At 41.0% G+C, this 19,813-nt stretch overlaps 2 protein-coding genes across 6 annotated transcripts in view; one reads left to right on the forward strand and one right to left on the reverse strand.

Moving 5' to 3' along the window:
* LOC131319761 (putative RING-H2 finger protein ATL21A) overlaps window positions 1-19,813 on the reverse strand; it is an 82,596-nt gene that overhangs the window by 28,009 nt on the left and 34,774 nt on the right. Inside the window, exon 4 of one of the 3 annotated variants that reach the window (XR_009198033.1) lies at window positions 14,248-14,396. The exons of 1 other annotated variant lie outside the window; for it this stretch is intronic. The gene's annotated coding sequence lies outside the window, so the exon portion shown is untranslated. Of the gene's footprint in view, window positions 1-14,247; window positions 14,450-19,813 lie in introns of those variants that run through there. One more of the 3 variants, XR_009198034.1, reaches the window with a different exon arrangement.
* Window positions 321-18,197, forward strand: LOC131319754 (rust resistance kinase Lr10-like). 3 transcript variants are annotated; one of them, XM_058350150.1, is made up of 4 exons: window positions 321-347; window positions 393-485; window positions 14,375-14,989; window positions 16,837-18,197. In XM_058350150.1, the coding sequence occupies exons 2-4, from the start codon at window positions 431-433 to the stop codon at window positions 17,967-17,969; spliced, it is 1,803 nt and encodes a 600-aa protein (XP_058206133.1). In that variant the 5' UTR covers window positions 321-347; window positions 393-430; the 3' UTR covers window positions 17,970-18,197. The 3 variants fall into 3 exon arrangements, with proteins under 3 accessions (XP_058206133.1, XP_058206131.1, XP_058206132.1); XM_058350148.1 differs by lacking the exon at window positions 321-347 and having other exon boundaries at window positions 382-485; XM_058350149.1 differs by lacking the exons at window positions 321-347; window positions 393-485 and having other exon boundaries at window positions 14,317-14,989.

Consider the following 19,813-nt stretch of genomic DNA (forward strand, 5'->3'; position numbering starts at 1 on the left):
AAAATTTCTAATTATACTCGACAGTTAGTTACCGAAATTGAGATATATTTTCAGCATCCAATTACCGAAATATAATATTTTTTTCAACAGCTATTTACCAAAAATGTATGTTCGGCAGTTGTTTACCGAAAGTTGAACATATTTTCGACATGTAGTTACCGAAATATAGTCTTGTTTTCAACAGCTATTTCCCGAAATGTTATATATAATTTTCAACAACCATTTATTGAAATATAGTGGGTTGTGGGAGAAAATAAAAGGCTGCGAATAGTCGCACCCTAAACCTTTCTTAAACGAATCTATTTCTATGGCAAAATAGAACTATACAAGTCTCTACAAAAGATTTTAAGAGAGAGAGAGAGAGATTATATATAGGAATAGTAACATGTTCAGAGAGAGAGAGAGAGAGATTATATATAGGAATAGTAACATGTTCATGTACTACTTTATTCTCTTCTTTATCCTTCGCCTTTCCACAGCCCAAGGTGATTGCAGTTCAACAAGATGCGAGCTTTTGGACGATATGTCTAATTTCTGTAAACGAATTAGGCGAATATTCACTTTTTGAAATATTTTGTAAAAATAGTCCATCGCACATTTTAAAAATGCGCGATTGTCATTTTACGGAGCTTGCGCGGCAACGAAATCCACGCAAGCAAATAACGCATTTTGGAAATGCACGTTTAAGTACATGGCGCATCTGGAGAGCGCGTTGTTAAGTACATAACACATGTTCAAGATGCTTTGTAAAGCTACGGTACAAAGCTTAACCTGGTTCCCACCCACCAAATACAAAGATGCCATCTCTCTTTCATTTCAGCCTTCAGGCAGAAATGAAACATTTCAAGAAAAAATAGGATCGTCCGCAGCACTACCACCCACGCCGGAGGCTACAAGCTCAAAACTAGACTGAGGACGTACATATTTGCCTTGCCGGACTACTTTGCCGGCGTAAATGTCGATCAACGAAGTGCAAGCCAGAAGATTGTGGTCCTTGTGGAATGTCTTTCCTTTCATCATCTTCTCTCACTCATCCAATCTGTCGCTTTCTGTCATCTTAAAGCCCCAAAGATTGTGTGCTGAGTATTCTGTAATGTTCGATTCACAAACTACATGGAGATTGCAGTGAAATTTGGGGATTTTCGAATTAGGGCTTTTAGTTTAGGGGTTTTGATTTGGGATTTTTTTTGTGAAATTCCGCCATTAAACTAAATTTTATTTGAGCTTTGTGATGTAGCTTGTAATCCAATAAGTACATTCTCCCTTAGATTTACATGGGCCGGGGTGTGGAGGATTTTTTTATAGTAGGTGTGTGAAAATCCTTTTTTTTTTTTCCGTAAATGAAATCCCCAATTTATTCTCCTCGAAGATTTGTTTTCCAACATACCAAAGAATTGCAACAGTTGATCTTTTGGAGTTCGAGAGCTTAAGGAAAGAATTTAATTTGTTTTGGGGGTATAGTCTGTTCTCACTCGTCGAGAGAGGAAGGAAGGAGAGGCTCACGTCAGACCAGAAAACGCATACTCAAGATGCGCCATGTACTTAAACGTGCATTTCCAAAATGCGTTATTTTCTTGTGTGGATTTTGTTACCACGTAAGCTCTGTAAAACGATACGCGCATTTTCAAAATGCGCGATGAACTATTTTTACAGAACGTTCAGAAAGTGGGTATTCGTTCAATTCGTTTATAGAAATTGGACATATCGGCCAAAAACTCACAAGATGCTTCCATCACGGTCCTAAAATTCGCTTCCCATTCCATCTAAAGAACCACCACCCAACTCACTGCGGCTATCCCGGGTTCGATCTCTCTTGCTCTCCATACACCTCCGCCACTCTCCTCAACCTCCCCTATTCCGTCCAAGTTCTAGTCACCAAAATCGATTACAAATCCCAATTGATTCACATCAAAGACCCGAACAATTGCTTCAAAACCTCAGTTTGTCCACCACTCCCTTTCAATTTGTTGGATATCAGTACAATTTGAGTCTATTCAGTTGCCCCCCTTCAATGGATCCGGATTTCTCGTATCGGATGATCCCTTGCCTTGGTGGCCATGGTCGTGAAGTTCGTGTCAGGTTCAATGCTTGCGACCTTAATGTGTGTTGCAATAAGAATACCCCAAGCGTAAGACTAGGTCGGTTGAAAGCATAATAATATCCGGAAGTCCGGGGTCGATTCCACAGGAAGCGCATCCATAACTTGTTTCAGAGATTAACTTGTGTAGAGATTTTAGCATTAAGACCGCCAACCAAATTTCGGCATTGAGATGGCCAACTGAAGGATTTAGTTAACTGGCTACTTAACCTAATTACGGCTTTTTACTGGAGATTAAACTAAAGGTTAGGTTTAGGGATAATTAACACCCATAACATAAGGATAAACTCAATTCTTCTCTTCTTAACAACGGTGTTAAACATGACTAGGGCTCTTTTGGTTCATTTTGACAAACATGAAGAGCAACAAAGCTTCAAGCATCAAATGTGGCAAATAACTTAGCCCTTGCCTACATTTGATCAAAAAGATTAACACCTCTAAGTTTTGGTACATAAAATTAGTCCTAAGCCATGTTTAAGCTAGAAAATAGGATTTTACAAGAGAAGAACAAGCTACATCCTTGGTTACGGGATGTTAACCATCCCACAACCTAACCTTACTACACTACTCACTCATATTGAGAGGGGCAACGAAATGAGCAAGGGGAAACATAAGGAAAATTTCAAACATTGAGTAAATTCGAAATAAACACAAGATCCTCGAAGAGAATGAAATTCCTTACAACTTTAATGAAGACCAAAAGCTCTGAAAGTAAATGAATCGTACCTAAAAACCTTGTTCAAGACTTGAATGAGGAGAGAGGTGAGAGCTCCATTAATGGAGGTAGAGAGAGAAAATGCAAGAGTAAAAGGTACCCTGCAATCGGACTAAGGTTGGTATATATACCCCCTTTACAAAAGATTTACAAAAATGCCCTTAAAATGCCCGCGCAGGAGTGAAGGATCGATCCCTGGTGAGAGGGGGATCGATCCCTGAGGCACTGGATTTGGCTGCTGGATTGAGGGATCGATCCCTGGTCAGAGGGGGATCGATCCTGGTGCTCTCTGGACTGGGCAGCTGCTTTGCTACATGTTTTTGGTCCTCGGGCTGCTCCAAGTCTTCCTCCATTGCCTTGGACACTTTGTTTGGAACTCGGAATGACCTCTCGAGGTTCCTCAAGAACATCTAGCACATCCGGACTCCTCCGGGGATTATTGGAAGCCGTGGAAACGCCCATAATTACACCAATTATCTGTCGAACAATAAAAACACCCTTGCGCGCAATATCAAACAAAAACGGACGAATATGCATGCAAGCATGACAAAACGGAGGGAGATAAGCCCATCAATTTACACTATTCGAGGCTTATCACACCCCCGCAACTTGGACTTTGCTAGTCCCGAGCAAACAAAAGGAAACTAAATATGTTCTATGCAATCTTCCCAGCCAATCGCAAGATACAAAGCATATGCTCATCACTTTCCAAAACGGCAAAAGTCTAAAAGGTCTCCCAAAAACAAAGATCACAACTCATTCAACAACATGCCATGCACCATGGTTTTCAAACTTTATTAACAAAAACATTTGAGTAAGCTAAACACAAAGGGCTTCGGTTCCAAACCTCACCATGGTAACACTCAGCAAAGGAGTCACTCGAGCGAAGCAACATGTATCCCAAAATCAAGCAAGCAAGGCTTATGCATTAACCGAAATAAAAAGTTATGCAAAACTTCAATGAATTTGCTTGTAATGCAGCTTAAGCTAAGTATGCGCAGATTATAACGACGGAAAATACGACATGACAACGCCAAGTACCACAAGCTTTCAGAAATGCATAAACATGGAAAACATAGGCGTACTCGAAATCCACTAAGGACTTTCATCAGCTTTTAATGAGAACGGGTTACAAAGAATAGGTTAGACAAAATGGTTGCCGGTCCATGCTAGCTCGGGAATAACTACCCCATGACCGGTGACCATAACCTACCACTACCCTACTCATCAGGTCAACAACCAACAGAAACGAAACTACAAAATGCACAACAAAACAAAGACTCGATAAGCAAAGACACACTGACTCCTCCACCGACTCCAAAAATACAAGAAAATATAGTACTACTACTACCAATCACCACTACTCATCACCTTGCCCACCACTCGAACCACCAATAACAAACTCTGAACCCTCGCCACAGAACATGCTCGGATTCAACTCCTCATCTTCCTCATTCTCATCCTCATCGCTATCCTCCGATTCAACTTTCGGAGGGGCCACGTATTTGGCCGCCGCAGGACATTGTTGGACCAACCAATCCACTTTGTGAGCTTGACTTGCAATCACCTTCCGGTCCACTTTCCTTTCCTATTTCATTTTCCGGTTCTCCTTCACCAACCAAACGGCCATGCAAAAAATTTTCTTCACCCAGGAGTCCTACTTTTCTTTTGGCCGGGGCATCTCAATCATCTCGGCGACTTTGCCTTTCCTTTTCGGGCTCGGTGGATCATGGGATTGGGATTTACTTTTGGTTACAAATGAAGCATCAAGATGTCCGGGTTTGAGTGGTTCAAGATGAGCACACCTTGGTCCCCTCACTTTTTGACCTTAACAAATTTTACTTATCATGCACGGGAAAGGTATACAGGCTGTACTTTGGGACTCGGCTTGGAAGTTATGAACTTGGTAGAATATCCATAAAGCGGCATCAAAAACATACTCCCCACTTGCAAACACAAACAACAACTCTGCTCCCCTCCGCCACGGATGGTGCTCAGAACCCCTCGGGAATAGATTCACATGGATAGCTTTATTCAAGAGACAATATTCCTCCCTAAAAAGGACCGGTTTGTGGTGACCATCGTAAAGTCTAATGTCAGGGTAAAGAGCATTGATAACAATGGCCGGGTCAATGTACGCTCCACCGGGGAGCGGGTAGTTCACTGTTGAGAATGGGGGTCGAGTGTACCTCAAGTACTTAGCAATAATGGCGGGGGTCAACACTACACGCACATTGTCAATCATTTACTCAATACGCATCTCATTCACAGGCACATCCAAGATTGACACCATGTTTTGATAAAATTCTATCACACATGCCTTATTATACCCTGTTAACTTCTTAAACCAGAAAGCCAAACCTCTACGGGTGATGTGTGGGATGCCATGAAGCTCGGTGCCCAAACTTTCGGTGTCGACTTGGCGCTTGCACTTGAATCCCCTCCCGGCCATTCCGCTCTTCCAATTCTTGCGAGTGACTTGTTGAGACCCCTCCGGCTCTTCCATTTCCACATCAATTTCCTCCTCCTCTTCTTCGATTTCCCTAGCCCTATCGGAACCACCACCACGAGCCCTTTTTGCGGTGACCTTCTTCTTCCCACCGGCCATTCCAACAACTACCATTGAAATTAACCCAACACCCATCAAAAACATAAAAACATGAGAACCCAAGCAAAGAGGGCTGAAAATTTCAGATTGGGGGTGGAGGGGTTGATTTTGGGTGAGACTCTAGTGATTTAAGTGGTTTAGTGGTGGATTATATGGAGAGAGATGAGAAAAACGTGGATAGGGGAAGGGAGATGGAGGATTTTTGGACTAGAGGAGAGAGAGAGTTGGGTTACCTTGATTTGGGAAGAAACTCTTGAAATTGATGCTTGGATCTTGAAGCCTTGAGAGTTTCTTAAAGATTGTTGGAAGAATTTTTGGATTTGGTAGAGATTTGAGAGAGATATGGGTGAAAAAGTGAGAGATATGGCTATGGAGTTAGCGTTTGGAGAGGGCAAATGGCGTGGGAAAGGAGAGAGAAAAGATGGGAGGTTTATATAGTGGCCAAAATCTGCATAATTTTTTTCAAAATAACCGTTGGGGGATCGATCCCTGGGGTATGGGGGATCGATCCCAGCTTGCTCTCTGGACTCGCAGCCTGCTTCCCTTAGTTCACATGGCCTGACATCGACTAAGACCTCCTCGATCATGTTCCGAACAACTCAAATCAATCCCAAATCACCAGCAAAACATTCCACCACTCCAAACACCCCTCCCAACTTCCGATTTCTTAGGCTAAACAAAAAGCGAAGAGACTCGGACTTGGATACAAAAATGGTGCAACGGTGATAATAAGTGGTTTAATCATAAAACGATTGCCTTGTATCATATTCCAAGTACGCCTACGACTCCATTACAATGCATAACCGAAATCAAAGGCACTCAAGTATGTACAAGAGAAATTATTTACCAAACTACGGGTACGAAGTTCAAAAACATGGGATACAACAAAAATTGAACCTCCACTCTACACGTTTAACCGACTCAAATGCTTTTAGCACAGTTCGATCCACATACTACATGAAAATGTTATGGAATGAGTTGGTTATGTCAAAAACAAAAATTTGGTTCATTCAAACCGGTGTTTTTGCCACTTTCGACTAAAAAAACGAGCATATGCAACGTAGCTTCACAAACAATTCTACTTCAAACATCGGAAGATTGCCCAAATTTTTTTTAGAATTCCTACGCAAAAACGAAAACGTAATGTAAACACATCATGCCCCCCCCCCCCCTCCAACTTGAAATGAGCAGCGTCCTCGATGTAAAAAGACGAAAGATAAGGAGAGGGAGAACAAAAATGTACCGACGGGGTGGAATGTCAACCACCCGATACCTCGACCAAGTTGGAGGATTTTGCGTCATTGCCGTTGTTCGTCATCGGAACCGTTTCCAAGTTCCACTCTTTCGGCCCCGCATTTCGAACCATAGCTAGTCGCATAGAGCCATCGTCGAGGCTTTCTTGGTCTTACAACCGCGACACTTAGTCGCACCCATGCTTAGGGCTCCTGAATGCCGCACTCACCCCAGCTTTTAGACCCAAACTACAAGGCTGGTGCGGTAGCGTGTCGCCTTGTAAAAGACTTAAGAACCAACTACCTACTAAGAGACAAATGACATTAGTACCGCCGGCTCGTGATAGCCCGGCACAAAAAATTATTATTAACAAGTATTTAAGCCACCAAATCATCACGTGATTAAACGAGTACTACTTTTCTCCCCATGTTTCGCTTAAGGTGTTGCAAAGAAAATTAACAACATCTTAGGTGAAGCACGGGTGGCTATACCGGACCACAAAAAATTTGCCCTTACTAACCGGAGCTGGGTACACGAACCTTATTTGAATTGCGGCGTGCGAAGCTATAAACCCAAGTCCATGATGGGTACCTCCGAAGAGGCCGGGCCTTCCAAACAGTTAAGTCCAAAAGTACGCAAAGCTCCCCGTGAAAACATTTTTAGAACTTTTCAAACCAATGGATCATCAACATACACCGGAGTGACTAAATCCTCCGTTTTCTCTTCACTTGCAAAATTTTCCAAAAAAAAGCTTTAACCGTTGGCCGTTAACTTTGAAAACATTCCCATTTGAAGGGTTCACCACTTCGATTGCCCCATGAGGGAAAATAGTTTGCACAATGTAAGGTCCAACCCAATGAGACCGCAACTTGCCCAGAAAAATATGAAGTTTTGAATTGTAAAGAAGAACTATTTGACCGACTTCAAAATTTTGACCGACTTCAAAATTTTTCCGTTGGATGTTCTTATCATGGAAATTCTTCACCTTAGATTTGTAAATGTCCGTATTATCGTATGCATCCCTCCGAATTTCTTCCAATTCATTAAGTTGGAGCTTGCGATGCGCGCCAGCGGCGGGCAATCGAAAATTTAAAGCTTTAATGGCCCAATAAGCCTTATACTCCAACTCCACCGGGAGGTGGCATGCCTTATCGTATACAAGCCAATAAGGCGAAGCACCTAAAACGGTCTTATATGCGGTACGATATGCCCACAAGGCATCGGTTAAACGGAGCGACCAATCCTTGCGATTTGGATTCACGGTTTTCTCTAAAATATGTTTTACCTCACGGTTTGCAAGCTCGGCTTGGCCATTGGTCTGAGGGTGGTATGCGGTGGACACCTTGTGCGTGATCCTATATTTCTTCATGAGCGCTTCGAAAGGCCGATTACAGAAATGAGAGCCTTGATCACTTATAATGGCCTTTGGTGTTCCGAACCTTGACAAGATGTTCTCTTTGAGAAATTCCAGCACCACCTTGTGATCGCTTGTCGCGGTAGCTATGGCCTCCACCCATTTGGAGACGTAATCCATCGCTAGGAGAATGTAGAGAAAACCATAAGATACCGGGAACGGCCCCATGAAATCAATCCCCCTGTAATTAAACACTTCAACGATAAGGATATTGGTGAGGGGCATCATATTCCTCCGAGTCACCGCACCCAATTTCTGACAAGCTTCACATGGTCGACAAAAGGCATACGCATCCTTGTGAAGTGTTGGCCAATAAAAACCACATTGTAAAACCTTGGCAATGGTCTTGGTATGGGAAAAATGGCCACCACACTCCTTGGAATGGCAAAATTCCAAAATCTTTTATTGGTCCTCCTCCAGAACACACCGCCGAATAATGAGGTCCTTACAAAATTTAAACAAGTAAGGGTCATCAAAGACGAATCTTTTCACCTCAATAAGGAACCGCCTCATATCCTGTGCAGTCCAATGGCCCGGTAGTTTCCCTGTTACAAGGTAATTAACAATATCAGCGTACCAAGGGCTTGTAGAAATAGCAAACAGTTGCTCATCGGGAAACGTGTCGACAATTGGGAGATTGGCCATACGGTCCTCAAACTCAAGCCGGGACAAGTGGTCGGCTACCACATTCTCTACTCCTTTCTTCTCTTTGATAGTGAGATTGAATTCCTGGAGCAACAAGATCCAACGAATTAATCGAGCCTTCGCGTCCTGCTTTGCAAAAAGATACTTGAGGGCTGCATGATCGGTAAAAATTGTAATAGGAGTTCCCACCAAGTATGTGATGTGAAATTTTAATGTACTCGCAAGCGCACGAATCGTACCGAAGTATAGTAATGCAAGAGCGAGGTCGAACCCACAGGGACTTGGTGATTTTTTGTAGGAAAACTAAATAAGCTTAAATCAATTAGCCCTAACCTAGTTGACAAAATTGTGATTGATTTTTAAACTAAGAATTTAAATAAAGCAATGACAAAATAATAATTAAACTAGCACGGAAAAATAGTGAGATTGCCGGATGAGAAAAGTAACTAAGGTTTTGGAATCCACACCCACAAATATTTAGCAACTAATCTTATGCAATGGTTTTTCCTATAATTTCTACACAATGATTTAGAAGCTAATCTTAATCATCATGGATAGTATGTCGTTAAGCCCTTTTTATTTATATCAACAATATGTTCCTCCTCTGCTTCACAAGTTTAAGCCAAAATCATCAATTGTATCCGCATAAAACAAATCACAATAGATATCCCATACTTAAATATAAACTTTGATAAACCAAGCAATTAGATTAATCAGGTGATCTCAAATCATGGAAAAAAACAATTCCGATTGAATCCATATCCGAGTCTCTACCAAATTAATTAATGAGATCAGAACAATAAACTTTGAACGCACGTAGGAAAATTAAACTGCATAAAACCAATCAGTAATATTCATGAGGTTTCATCCTCAACCCTAGTTTAAAAGTTTAGCCTAACATAAATAAAAATAGAACCTCACAAATTATTCTTTTGCTCTTCTCGTTCTCTGTTCCGCACCGTGGCCTCCGTCCTCCAAGCCGTGAATCTGGTCCGACCCCTATTATTCGTTTCTTTTATAGGCTACCAAGGCATACATGTGAAAGGAAACTTCGCATGCCTACCAAGACTCCACTTTTGTTTTCCTTCCAAAAGCACTACTGCCGAGTATTTCTTTCCAAAAATTCTCAATCTTAAAATATAGCATCATTGGGCAAATCAATACCCACGTCCAGATCCTTAGGGGTAATCAGTAGGGAAATTTCCATATTAACTTTGCATTTTGGGCTTAGTTCGTATCAACGAGTCTCACGACGACTGAGATGGTGCAAATCAGTATCATTTTTCCTGCGTAATTAAATAATTAAAGTGAATTATCCGAAAGGAAATAATAATATCTAATTAACGCAATAAAGAACTAGAAAGCATGTGACATTGGGACTTCAGTAGGTCAATATTTTATGCTCATCAGTATGATCAAAATTTGTTCGACACAAAGACAACCACGAGCAACTCCTTCTCAGTAGTCAAATAGTGCATTTGTGCTTCATTCAGTGTTTTGCTCGCGTAGGAAATAACATAAGGATGCTTATCCTTTCTCTGGTCAAGAACGGCTCCCACGGCATAATCACTTGCATCGCACATCAATTCAAACAGGAGTTCCCAATTCGGAGTTTGCACAATTGGAGGAGAAGTAAGACTCGACTTCAATTTTTGAAAAGCCTCATCGCAAGCGCTGGTCCATTCAAAAGGAGCATCTTTAGAGAGAATATGACACAACGAACGCGAGATAGCGTTGAAGTCCTTAATGAAACGCTGATAAAAACCAACATGGCCTAGGAAGGAACGAATGTCCTTCACACACGTAGGTGTCGGAAGATTAGCAATCAAGTCAATTTTCGCTTTGTCCACCTCGATGCCCTTATTCGATACGATATGCCCCAAGACAATGCCCTGTGTAACCATGAAATGACATTTCTCCTAGTTCAACACAATATTCTTCTTTTCGCATCTCTCCAACACTTTCTCCAAATTCAACAAACAATCCTTAAAAGAGTCCCCAAAGACCGAAAAGTCGTCCATGAATACCTCAACAATGCGCTTCGCCATATCACTAAATATACCCAAAATGCATCGTGAGAATGTTCTCCCGAAGCATTGCACAACCCAAATGGCATTCGCCTATACGCAAACGTCCCGTAGGGGCAAGTGAAAGTAGTATTTTCTTGATCATCCAGAGAGACCGCGATTTGGTTATACCCCGAATAGCCGTCGAGGAAGCAATAAAAAGCATGGCCGGCAACGCGCTCTAGGATTTAATCGATGAACGGGAGAGAAAAGTGATCCTTGCGAGTGCATGAGTTGAGCTTTCGGTAGTCAATGCAGACACGCCAACCAGTAGTGACTCGAGCTGGCACCAGTTTATTATCGGCATTAGCCACTACCATGATTCCGGATTTCTTAGGAACAACCTGTATCGGGCTAACTCATTTGCTATCGGCGATAGGGTAAATGATGCCTACGTCCAACAACTTCAAGACCTCCGCCTTGACCACCTCTTTCATAATCGGATTTAAACGGCGTTGGGGTTAGCGGGAAGGTTTTACGTCATCTTCGAGATAAATATGGTGAGTGCACAACGAAGGGTCAATTCCTTGAATATCGGCAATCGACCACCCAATAGCTCTGCGACGATGCTTCAATACCTCCAAGAGTCGAGATTCTTGATGCTCATTCAATGAAGAAGATATCACCACGGGAAAAGTTGCATCGGGCCCAAGAAAAGCATACTTGAGAGTATCGGGCAAGACCTTTAATTTGAGCTTTGGAAATTGTACGCTTGAAGGGAGAGTCTTGCTTGCTAAAGGTGGCAACGCTTCAAATTTTGGGGACCAAACATCCATCCCACACACATCTTCCACGTCAAGCAAAGAATACAAGTACTCCACCTCCGGTGAGTCTAGAAATGTCGCCTCTTCGGCGGTAAGGCACACTTCCAACGGATCCTTGTACAAGAAAGTATCGATGTGCTCTTGGACCAAAGAATTGATAAGATTGACTTCATGGACACACTCGTCATCGCCCATTTGGCTTCCGATATTAAACACATTCACCTCCATCTTCATGTTGCCGAAAGTGAGGTTTAGCAAACCGCTTCGGCAATGGATAACGGCATTGGAAGTGGCCAGGAATGGACGCCCAAGAATGATCGGAGTCGACGTTGACACTTGTGAGGAGGGAACATGGCACGTATCCAACATGATAAAATCACAGGATAGATAAAGTTATCCACTTGCACGAGTACATCCTCCACCATCCCGCGTGGAACACAAATGCTTCTATCGACCAATTGAAGGGTCACCGATGTTGGCCTCATCTCCCCCAACCCAAGTTGCTCATAAACGGCATATGGAAGCAAGTTCACACTAGCCCCCAAAATCAAGGAGAGCTTTCTCGATCTTTGTACCTCCGATTGTGATGGAAATGGTAGGGCACCCCGGATCTTTATACTTCAGAACCACGTTGGTTTGAATAATAGAACTCACTTGCTTTGTCAACAACACCCTCTTATGAACATTCAACTTACGCTTTTGAGTGCATAAGTCCTTAAGAAATTTGGCATAGGTAGGGATCTGCTTGACTGCATCCACCAACGGGATATTAATCCTTACATGTTTGAAAAGCTCGTAGATCTCAGAGTTGAGATTGGCATGGGCCGGAGCTTTCAATCGTTGAGGAAAAGGGGCCGGAATTTGAGAGACAGGGCCTTTGGGTTCTTCCTCTTGAGATTTTGCCGGTTGCTCACCAACGGGAGAGGACACCGAGGTTGGTGAGTCATTCGGAACATCCGGCGCTTGCATAACAATTGGGGTACCCCGTGGCTTGCCAAGCTTGGGAACAACGGCCGTATCGATTTCCTTGCCGCTCCACAGTGTTATAATAGACTTTGCTTGCTCGGGACTAAGCACCGAAGAGCCTGCCACATAATTGGTGCCTTGCGGATTCGCTTGGGGTTGAGTCGGAAGCTTCCCCTTTTCTTGTTGAAGAATCCCCACCGTATTAGTCAACTTTGCCATTTGATTCTTGATTTCCCCGAGTGTTTTAGTGGTTTGCTCATTGAGGGATGTTTGGCTTTGCATGAAAGATGACATAATTTCCTCCAAGGGCTGTTTTTGAGGTTGGAATTGATTTGGCCCTTGAGGAGGTCCCAGCGGTGCAAACCCCAGTGGTTGTTGATGTTGGGAAAACCTCGGCGTTCCTTGAGATTGAGAGGGCCAGAATACTGGTGTTATTGAGGTGGAACTTGTGGAGGTCTGGGAGGTTGAGAATCGCTCCACCGGAAGTTAGGATGTATCTTCCACCTCGGATTCTCCGTCCTTGGGACAAGATGTACTTTTTTTTTTTTTTTTGGTAAAGGAAAATGTACTCTTTTGACCAACTGGTTATCCTCCCATTTTTTACGAGGGTATTTTTGGAAGGTGGAAGCCAAATGTCCTGGGGCCTGTATAAAGAAATTTGATGTCCTTATTATGATATAAACCCCTATTCTATGGACCCCTGACCAAAGCTCTCTTGATTTCTCCACTTATTACCACTCATTACGGCTCTGTTTTCGATGTAAAATATTTTTTCAGAAAACAAACTTCAAATTTTTATTTTTCGGTGTTTGGTTGGCACTTGAAAATATTTTCAGAAATCAATAAAAATAGTGTAGAGAGGAGGGGGCTTAAACGGTGGAGAGATTTGAAAATATTGGAATTGAACGTGGATCAAGACTGACGATCGAGGAAACTGAGCAGTAAGAATTACAGTAGAAGGCAATAGGTTCATTTCGGAAAATAACTTACTCAAGTTTTAAGGGTAAGTTATTTTCATTCAATTGATGGTAAATATTTTATATGCAAAATGTTTTCCTAATTTTTTACAAAATCAAACACCGAAAAATAGGTAAAACATTTTACCAGAAAATATTTTACACTCAAACAAACGGAGCCTACATCAAAAATATTTTCAAGGTGCTATTTTGATATCAAGGGAGCAATTCAATTTTAAATGACGATGTGACAATTGTTAAGGAAAGGTGCAAGAGTTAGTTTTTCGGAAACAAAATGTTAGATTAGAAAACACAATACAACCTCAGTAATTCTCATTCAGGTGCTATTTTCAAAAAGTGCAATGTAATTAAACTCAAGGTGCAACATTATTTAAGAAAAAATGCAAGAGGTAATTTTCCTTTAGTATATGCGTCCATTCAAGTTTTGGTTCAATGTATTATCTATGTACAAATATAAATTTTCGTCCCATGAGACTGTTGATTCCTAAAAACATGACCACCAACATGGGGCCTCTTTTACTCTTGACTTACACGTGTGGAGCTCAGTAAGTCAAGAGTCAATATCGGTACTGACTTTGAACATTGATTGCTGAATTTTCCACAAGAAAAGGATAAGAACACTGATTGCTGAGAAGAAAGGAGCTAGCTGAATTTTCCACAAGAAAAAGAATAGAACACTGATTGCGGAGAAGAAATGGAGCCACACAGACGTTCATCTAAAACCTTTCTTGAACAAATTTATTTCTATAGCAAAATTAAAACTGGAAGTCTTTACTCTTGGATTTAGAGAGAGAGAGAGAGAGAGAGAGATTTTATATAGGAGTAGGAACATGTCCATATACTACTACTGTATTTTCTTCTTTATCCTACGCCTTTCCACAGCCCAAGGCGATTGCACTCCAACAACATGCTCCGATCGCGGTCCTACAATCCGCTTCCCATTCCGTCTAAAGAACCAACCACCTCATTGCGGCTATCTCGGGTTCGATCTCTCTTGCTCTCCAAACAACACCGACACTCTCCTCAACCTCCCCTATTCCGTCCAAGTTCTAGTCACCAATATCGATTACAAATCCCAATTGATTCACATCGAAGACCCCAACAACTGCTTCCCACAACAGCTTCAAAACCTCAGTTTGTCCACCACTCCCTTTCAATTTGTTGGTTATCAGAACAATTTTAGTCTATTCAGTTGCCCCCCTTCAACGAATCCGGATTTCTCGTTTTTGATGATCCCTTGCCTCGGTGGCGATGGTCGTGAAGTTCGTGTCGGGCGCGATGACAGTATCAAGTATGCACCCCCCCAGCTCATATCGTGCAGAAAGATGTTTAATGTTCCGTCGGTTCCCTATGAGGTGTTTGATCAAACACCTCATCTGCAGTTGAAATGGCTCCAACCGGTTTGCGGAGAATGTGAGGCGAAAGGAAAGTTTTGTAGGTTGAAGAGGAACAGCACGAGCGATGAAATTGAATGCTTTGGCGACCTCAATCCACTTACAAAAGGTAACCCCCCTTTCTCTTCTTTACCTTTTGCTTCCATGCTCAAGTCAGAGAAAGTCTCAAAAGGAAATTTGCATTCCCACAATAGATCTTGAAAACTTAAATGAGAAAACCTAATTCAAGGTTGTGAAGCTATAATTGCCCCAATTGGCTAGAAGCTTGTGGGAAGTCATGGGTTTGGACGAGGTGAACAATGGTTAATATTTCGTTCTTCAAACCTTACAATTTAGGGTCGGTAATTTCTAGGTACATTTCGGCCGAGAATTGCATGTGCTCGGAAGGTCTATTTTTTTTTTCTTCCAAATATCTAGTGTTTGTTTAAAATATTCAAGACGCGATTTTAACATGTCGCAGATATATAATTTCACTTACCATAGACTACCATGGGAGATGTGGTATAGATTATTAATCCAACTATTACTAATTCGTTGGGTTTATACATCCTTCACTAACCGTGGCGGCTCCGAAAATTTTTTATGGCATTTATTGAAGAACCCTATATTTTATTGAATTTATAAGGAAAACTAACATAAAATTCTCCGATTAAAACTAGAAAACTAATTATCTACTATTGTTTGTGGTGAAACCAATTATCGTTTTCACTCTGCTGTGAAATCAATTGAATGAGCATGGAAAATAATGACAATTATCTCTACGGTTGAGATTGAGATGAGTGTCCAAGTTTTAAATTTAAATGTTGGGAGTTCAATATATAGTCTGAGGTAATACAATACAATCTATATCTATATAATATCCTAGCTCATCATTTGAATCCTATGTACATCTATCTATAAATCTTAACCATAAAAATCTATACACATAAATCTTAGGGTTGAAATTTACAAGGTTTCATCTGTGTAACTTTACTATCCAAACAAATTTTTACTGCTTAATACCAATTAAGAACGATGCTACCCACACATATAAATAGGTACATATTTTACACAGATTTTTTGTGGGGCTCACATCGGGTCCCACACAAACAATCCGAGCCGTTCATTAAATGTTAAATATTTTTTCAAGGGCTTCCGCAAAAAATCTGTGTGTGCTTAGACTTTTCGACCAATTAATAGGTTCCTGAAAGAATTTAAATTCTTTCCGATAATCTTTCCTAATATTTAAACCTAATTTTTCTACCTTTGGTAGCCTTCAACGTTTTCAACAGGCCAAAATTATGTGGCTACCGTAGGCTTTGTTCGTGCACACCGACAAAGGTAAATAATGAAAATAGCAAAATACTTAGAGCTAGCAAAATCACTACTTCGGAGAAGCTATGTTTCTTACAATAAATTTGTCTATTTAGTATTTATACTAGATTGTATTCTAAATTGTCGTGCATGCTCCAAGATGGACACATTTCGAAAAGAAAAAGAGGTGATGAGAAAGTTCAAAGACATTCATTGTTTGAAGTGACATACAAAGATTGGGAAAAGCATGCTTGAAGATAGTCTCTCATTTCATGCTAAGCCCTCAATACGAACTTCTTATTCCCACACTTCTCTTTCCAGTATCCATTTTTTTTGGTTCTAGTATTCTACTTAAGATTTTTGTGAGTGTTTTAGGTATTACACCAAATGTGCTATTTTTTGGACAATTTTTAATGCTACATTGAATTGATGCATGTTGTAATTATTTGCGTGTGTTGATCGTTCGAGTCGTACCTTCAAGCATGAGCATGCACTAATATATATACATGTATCAAAGTTGAGGGTCACTAACTACTCCCCAGAAGCTCTGGTGCTATTAGTGTCGTTAAACAAATGGGCCCAGATAGAGTCAGGCTGAGACTTTGAACACCATTTTCAGCACACAAAGGAAAAAATATAACGAGTCTTCTTTATCTTTCACAGGTCATAACTTGGTGATTGCAGGTGAGACTTTAGGCCCATTTCTTCTTCTTGTAATCCTCGCTGCAATGTTTTGGTTCTATAGACAAAAGAAAATAAAGAGAGAAGATAATCTAAAGATTGAGAGGTTCTTGGAGGATTATAGAGCTTTGAAGCCGGCAAGATACTCTTATGCCGATATCAAGAAAATCACAAATCAATTCAATGAGAAAGTAGGCCAAGGAGGATATGGAACAGTGTACAAGGGACAACTTTCCAATGATGTTTATGTTGCAGTTAAGATTCTCAATAGCACTAAGGAAAATGGGGAAGATTTCATCAACGAAGTGGGAATAATTGGTACCATCCACCATGTCAATGTGGTTCGCTTGGTTGGATATTGTGCTGATGGATTCAGAAGAGCTCTTATTTACGAGTTCTTACCAAATGATTCCCTAGAAACGTTTGCATCCTCTGATCACAGGAAGCGTTCACTTGGTTGGAAGAAGCTGCTAGAAATTGCTATGGGCATAGCCAAAGGAATTGAATATCTTCACCAAGGGTGTGATCAACAAATCCTTCATTTCGACATTAAACCACATAACATTTTGTTGGACGAGAACTTGAATCCGAAGATAACGGATTTTGGTCTAGCAAAGTTGTGTTCAAAGGAACAAAGTGTTGTATCCATGACTACTGCTCGTGGTACCATTGGCTATATTGCACCGGAAGTGTTCTCTAGGAACTTCGGGAATGTGTCATACAAATCAGATATTTATAGTTTCGGAATGTTGTTGCTTGAAGTGGTTGGAGGGAAAAAGAATTTTGATGTAATGGTGAGTAGCACAAACCAAGTATACTTTCCAGAATGGATTTACAATTGTTTAGAAAGGGGAGAAGAACTGGGAATTCATATACAGGATGAAGGAGATGCCAAAATTGCAAAGAAGTTAGCAATTGTGGGACTTTGGTGCATTCAGTGGTATCCAGTTGACAGGCCTTCAATGCATGTTGTGATTCAAATGTTGGAAGGAGATGGAGACACTCTGATCAAACCTCCCAATCCATTTGCCTCTACAAATCCAACAATGACCACGGGACAGGCGAATGGAAGGCCTTTTACCAGCGAATTGGAAGTTATTGTTGAATCTGAGTGAAAAATATATAACCACTATTTGTTATTCATGGAGAGTAGTCTCTTTCACCAATTGATAAGTACGTGACAACTTGAGATGTAAAAAAAAAGTGATACGCAACAAATTTTAGTCTACCGATGTATGGCCTTACCATAAAACTTATGTTGTGGTTTGAAATAGGTTATTTGCCTCCAAGTTATTGGGTACCATATGTTCACGACCAATTTATGATGTTACTTTTATCGTCTTTTTTAAGATAATTGATGAGATTCTCTATTCTTATGTTGTAGTCCAAAAGAAAAATTGTTGCAGATCGATTAACGCCTGTGGTATATTTGTTTGGAATTTACTGGAAATATTACTTATAAATCCCATTAATCTGCAACAATCTTCCTTTTGTTTCTCAGCGACCAGGGAAATATTACTGATAAATCTCGTCCTCGTAGTCAAATAGAATGAAATATTCGACTATGGAATCACCATATGCTACCATCCAGAGTATTAAATTTGCAAGAAAGTACTAGAGACATTGACCACTTAATAGGGCTTTTCCTTTTGTGATTCTGTCAATCTTTCTTTCTTTGCTCAACACATGCATGAGCCCCCGGAGACCGATCAAGAGAGTTCCTACAAACTGGACAAGAAATATTCGGTACGTTTTCCCTCCCCCATTTTCGGTACTCATAGGTTTTCTGAAATAAAAAATGGCTTTTTTTGGGAAACTAGGCTGTAGTCCTCAGAGATAGCCACCTAAGCCCAATAAAAAACACCAGAAAACCTATGAGTACCGAAAATGGGGGAGGGAAAACGTACCGACGGCCGCCGGCGGTACGTCGTGGATACATATACACACGAAAAGGGGTGCTCCGATCAAGCACCCTACACACCTCGAATGCCGTTGATTCCCGCGTTGGGCCCCTCGGTTTTTTTTTTTAGAATTTTTGAACGGCTCGGATCAGCCGTCCGGTGGCCGGAGACGGCCCGCCGGCAGCCGTCGGTACGTTTTCCCTCCCCCATTTTCGGTACCTATAGCAACACCCTTTTTATTTTGACCTTGTTCAATATTTTTTCTCATTTGTTAGTTTTGCGTCAAATTTTTGTAGATTATCGGTCCTTCTCGGCATGAGGAATTGAAAAACTAAAAAATTATGACTTTTACCCAATTTCCAAATATTACTGTAGCACTTTTAGCGGGATGCTTGATAGATCAGGCCCTGTTCCGGAATTGAAAATAAGTACTTATTTTTTAAGAAGGCAATTTCAAGCTAAAAAATAATGTGTTTACGCAAATAATTTTTCTAGCAATATGGATCTTGTTTGAAAGATCTTATTGAGATCTTTTATACGGTGCAAAAAAAATTAAAAAATAATTTTTTATTTACATTATTTTTAAGTTTGAAAATGTGAAATAAGTACTTATTTTTTAAGAAGGTGTTCTGGAACGGAGCCTGAGTTGAAGTGCTTCCACCCTTATAGGTCATGCCTGCGTAGCTACAAGCTGCTAGAACAGTGATACAGGTGCTATTATTTGGCTTTATGCTTGCGTCAGGGCATTTCTTGGAAAATTTCCGATGCTCTTGTTGCAAACCTATGTTTTGCTAAACCTCTTATTAATAGAAGTCCATGAGACCACATTTAAATGTTCCATTTCGGTTAAAAACTTGCAAAGCAGCTTCCATGTTTCCGGATCTCGAATGCATGGAAACTGAAGTATTATGTAGTATTTGCTGATTTGACTGAAACCCTGCTTTTATAACGGAGCATGATTTGTTCACCCTTACCAACTGTACCTATACTAGCACCCTAGCAGCTCCACTCAAGCTCCACTCAAGAGACTAGCGAATGTGACAGCATCGAGCACAATC

This window comes from Rhododendron vialii, chromosome 3a (assembly GCF_030253575.1).
Source record: "Rhododendron vialii isolate Sample 1 chromosome 3a, ASM3025357v1".
Lineage (NCBI taxonomy): Eukaryota > Viridiplantae > Streptophyta > Magnoliopsida > Ericales > Ericaceae > Rhododendron > Rhododendron vialii.

Excerpts from the sequence above, each read along its gene's own strand:
- LOC131319754 (XM_058350148.1), top strand. The coding sequence starts at position 386 with ATGTTCAGAGAGAGAGAGAGAGAGATTATATATAGGAATAGTAACATG. Across the intron at positions 486-14,374 it reads TCGCCTTTCCACAGCCCAAG|GCGATTGCACTCCAACAACA; the intron begins GTGATTGCAGTT and ends CCACAGCCCAAG. Across the intron at positions 14,990-16,836 it reads CCTCAATCCACTTACAAAAG|GTCATAACTTGGTGATTGCA; the intron begins GTAACCCCCCTT and ends TATCTTTCACAG.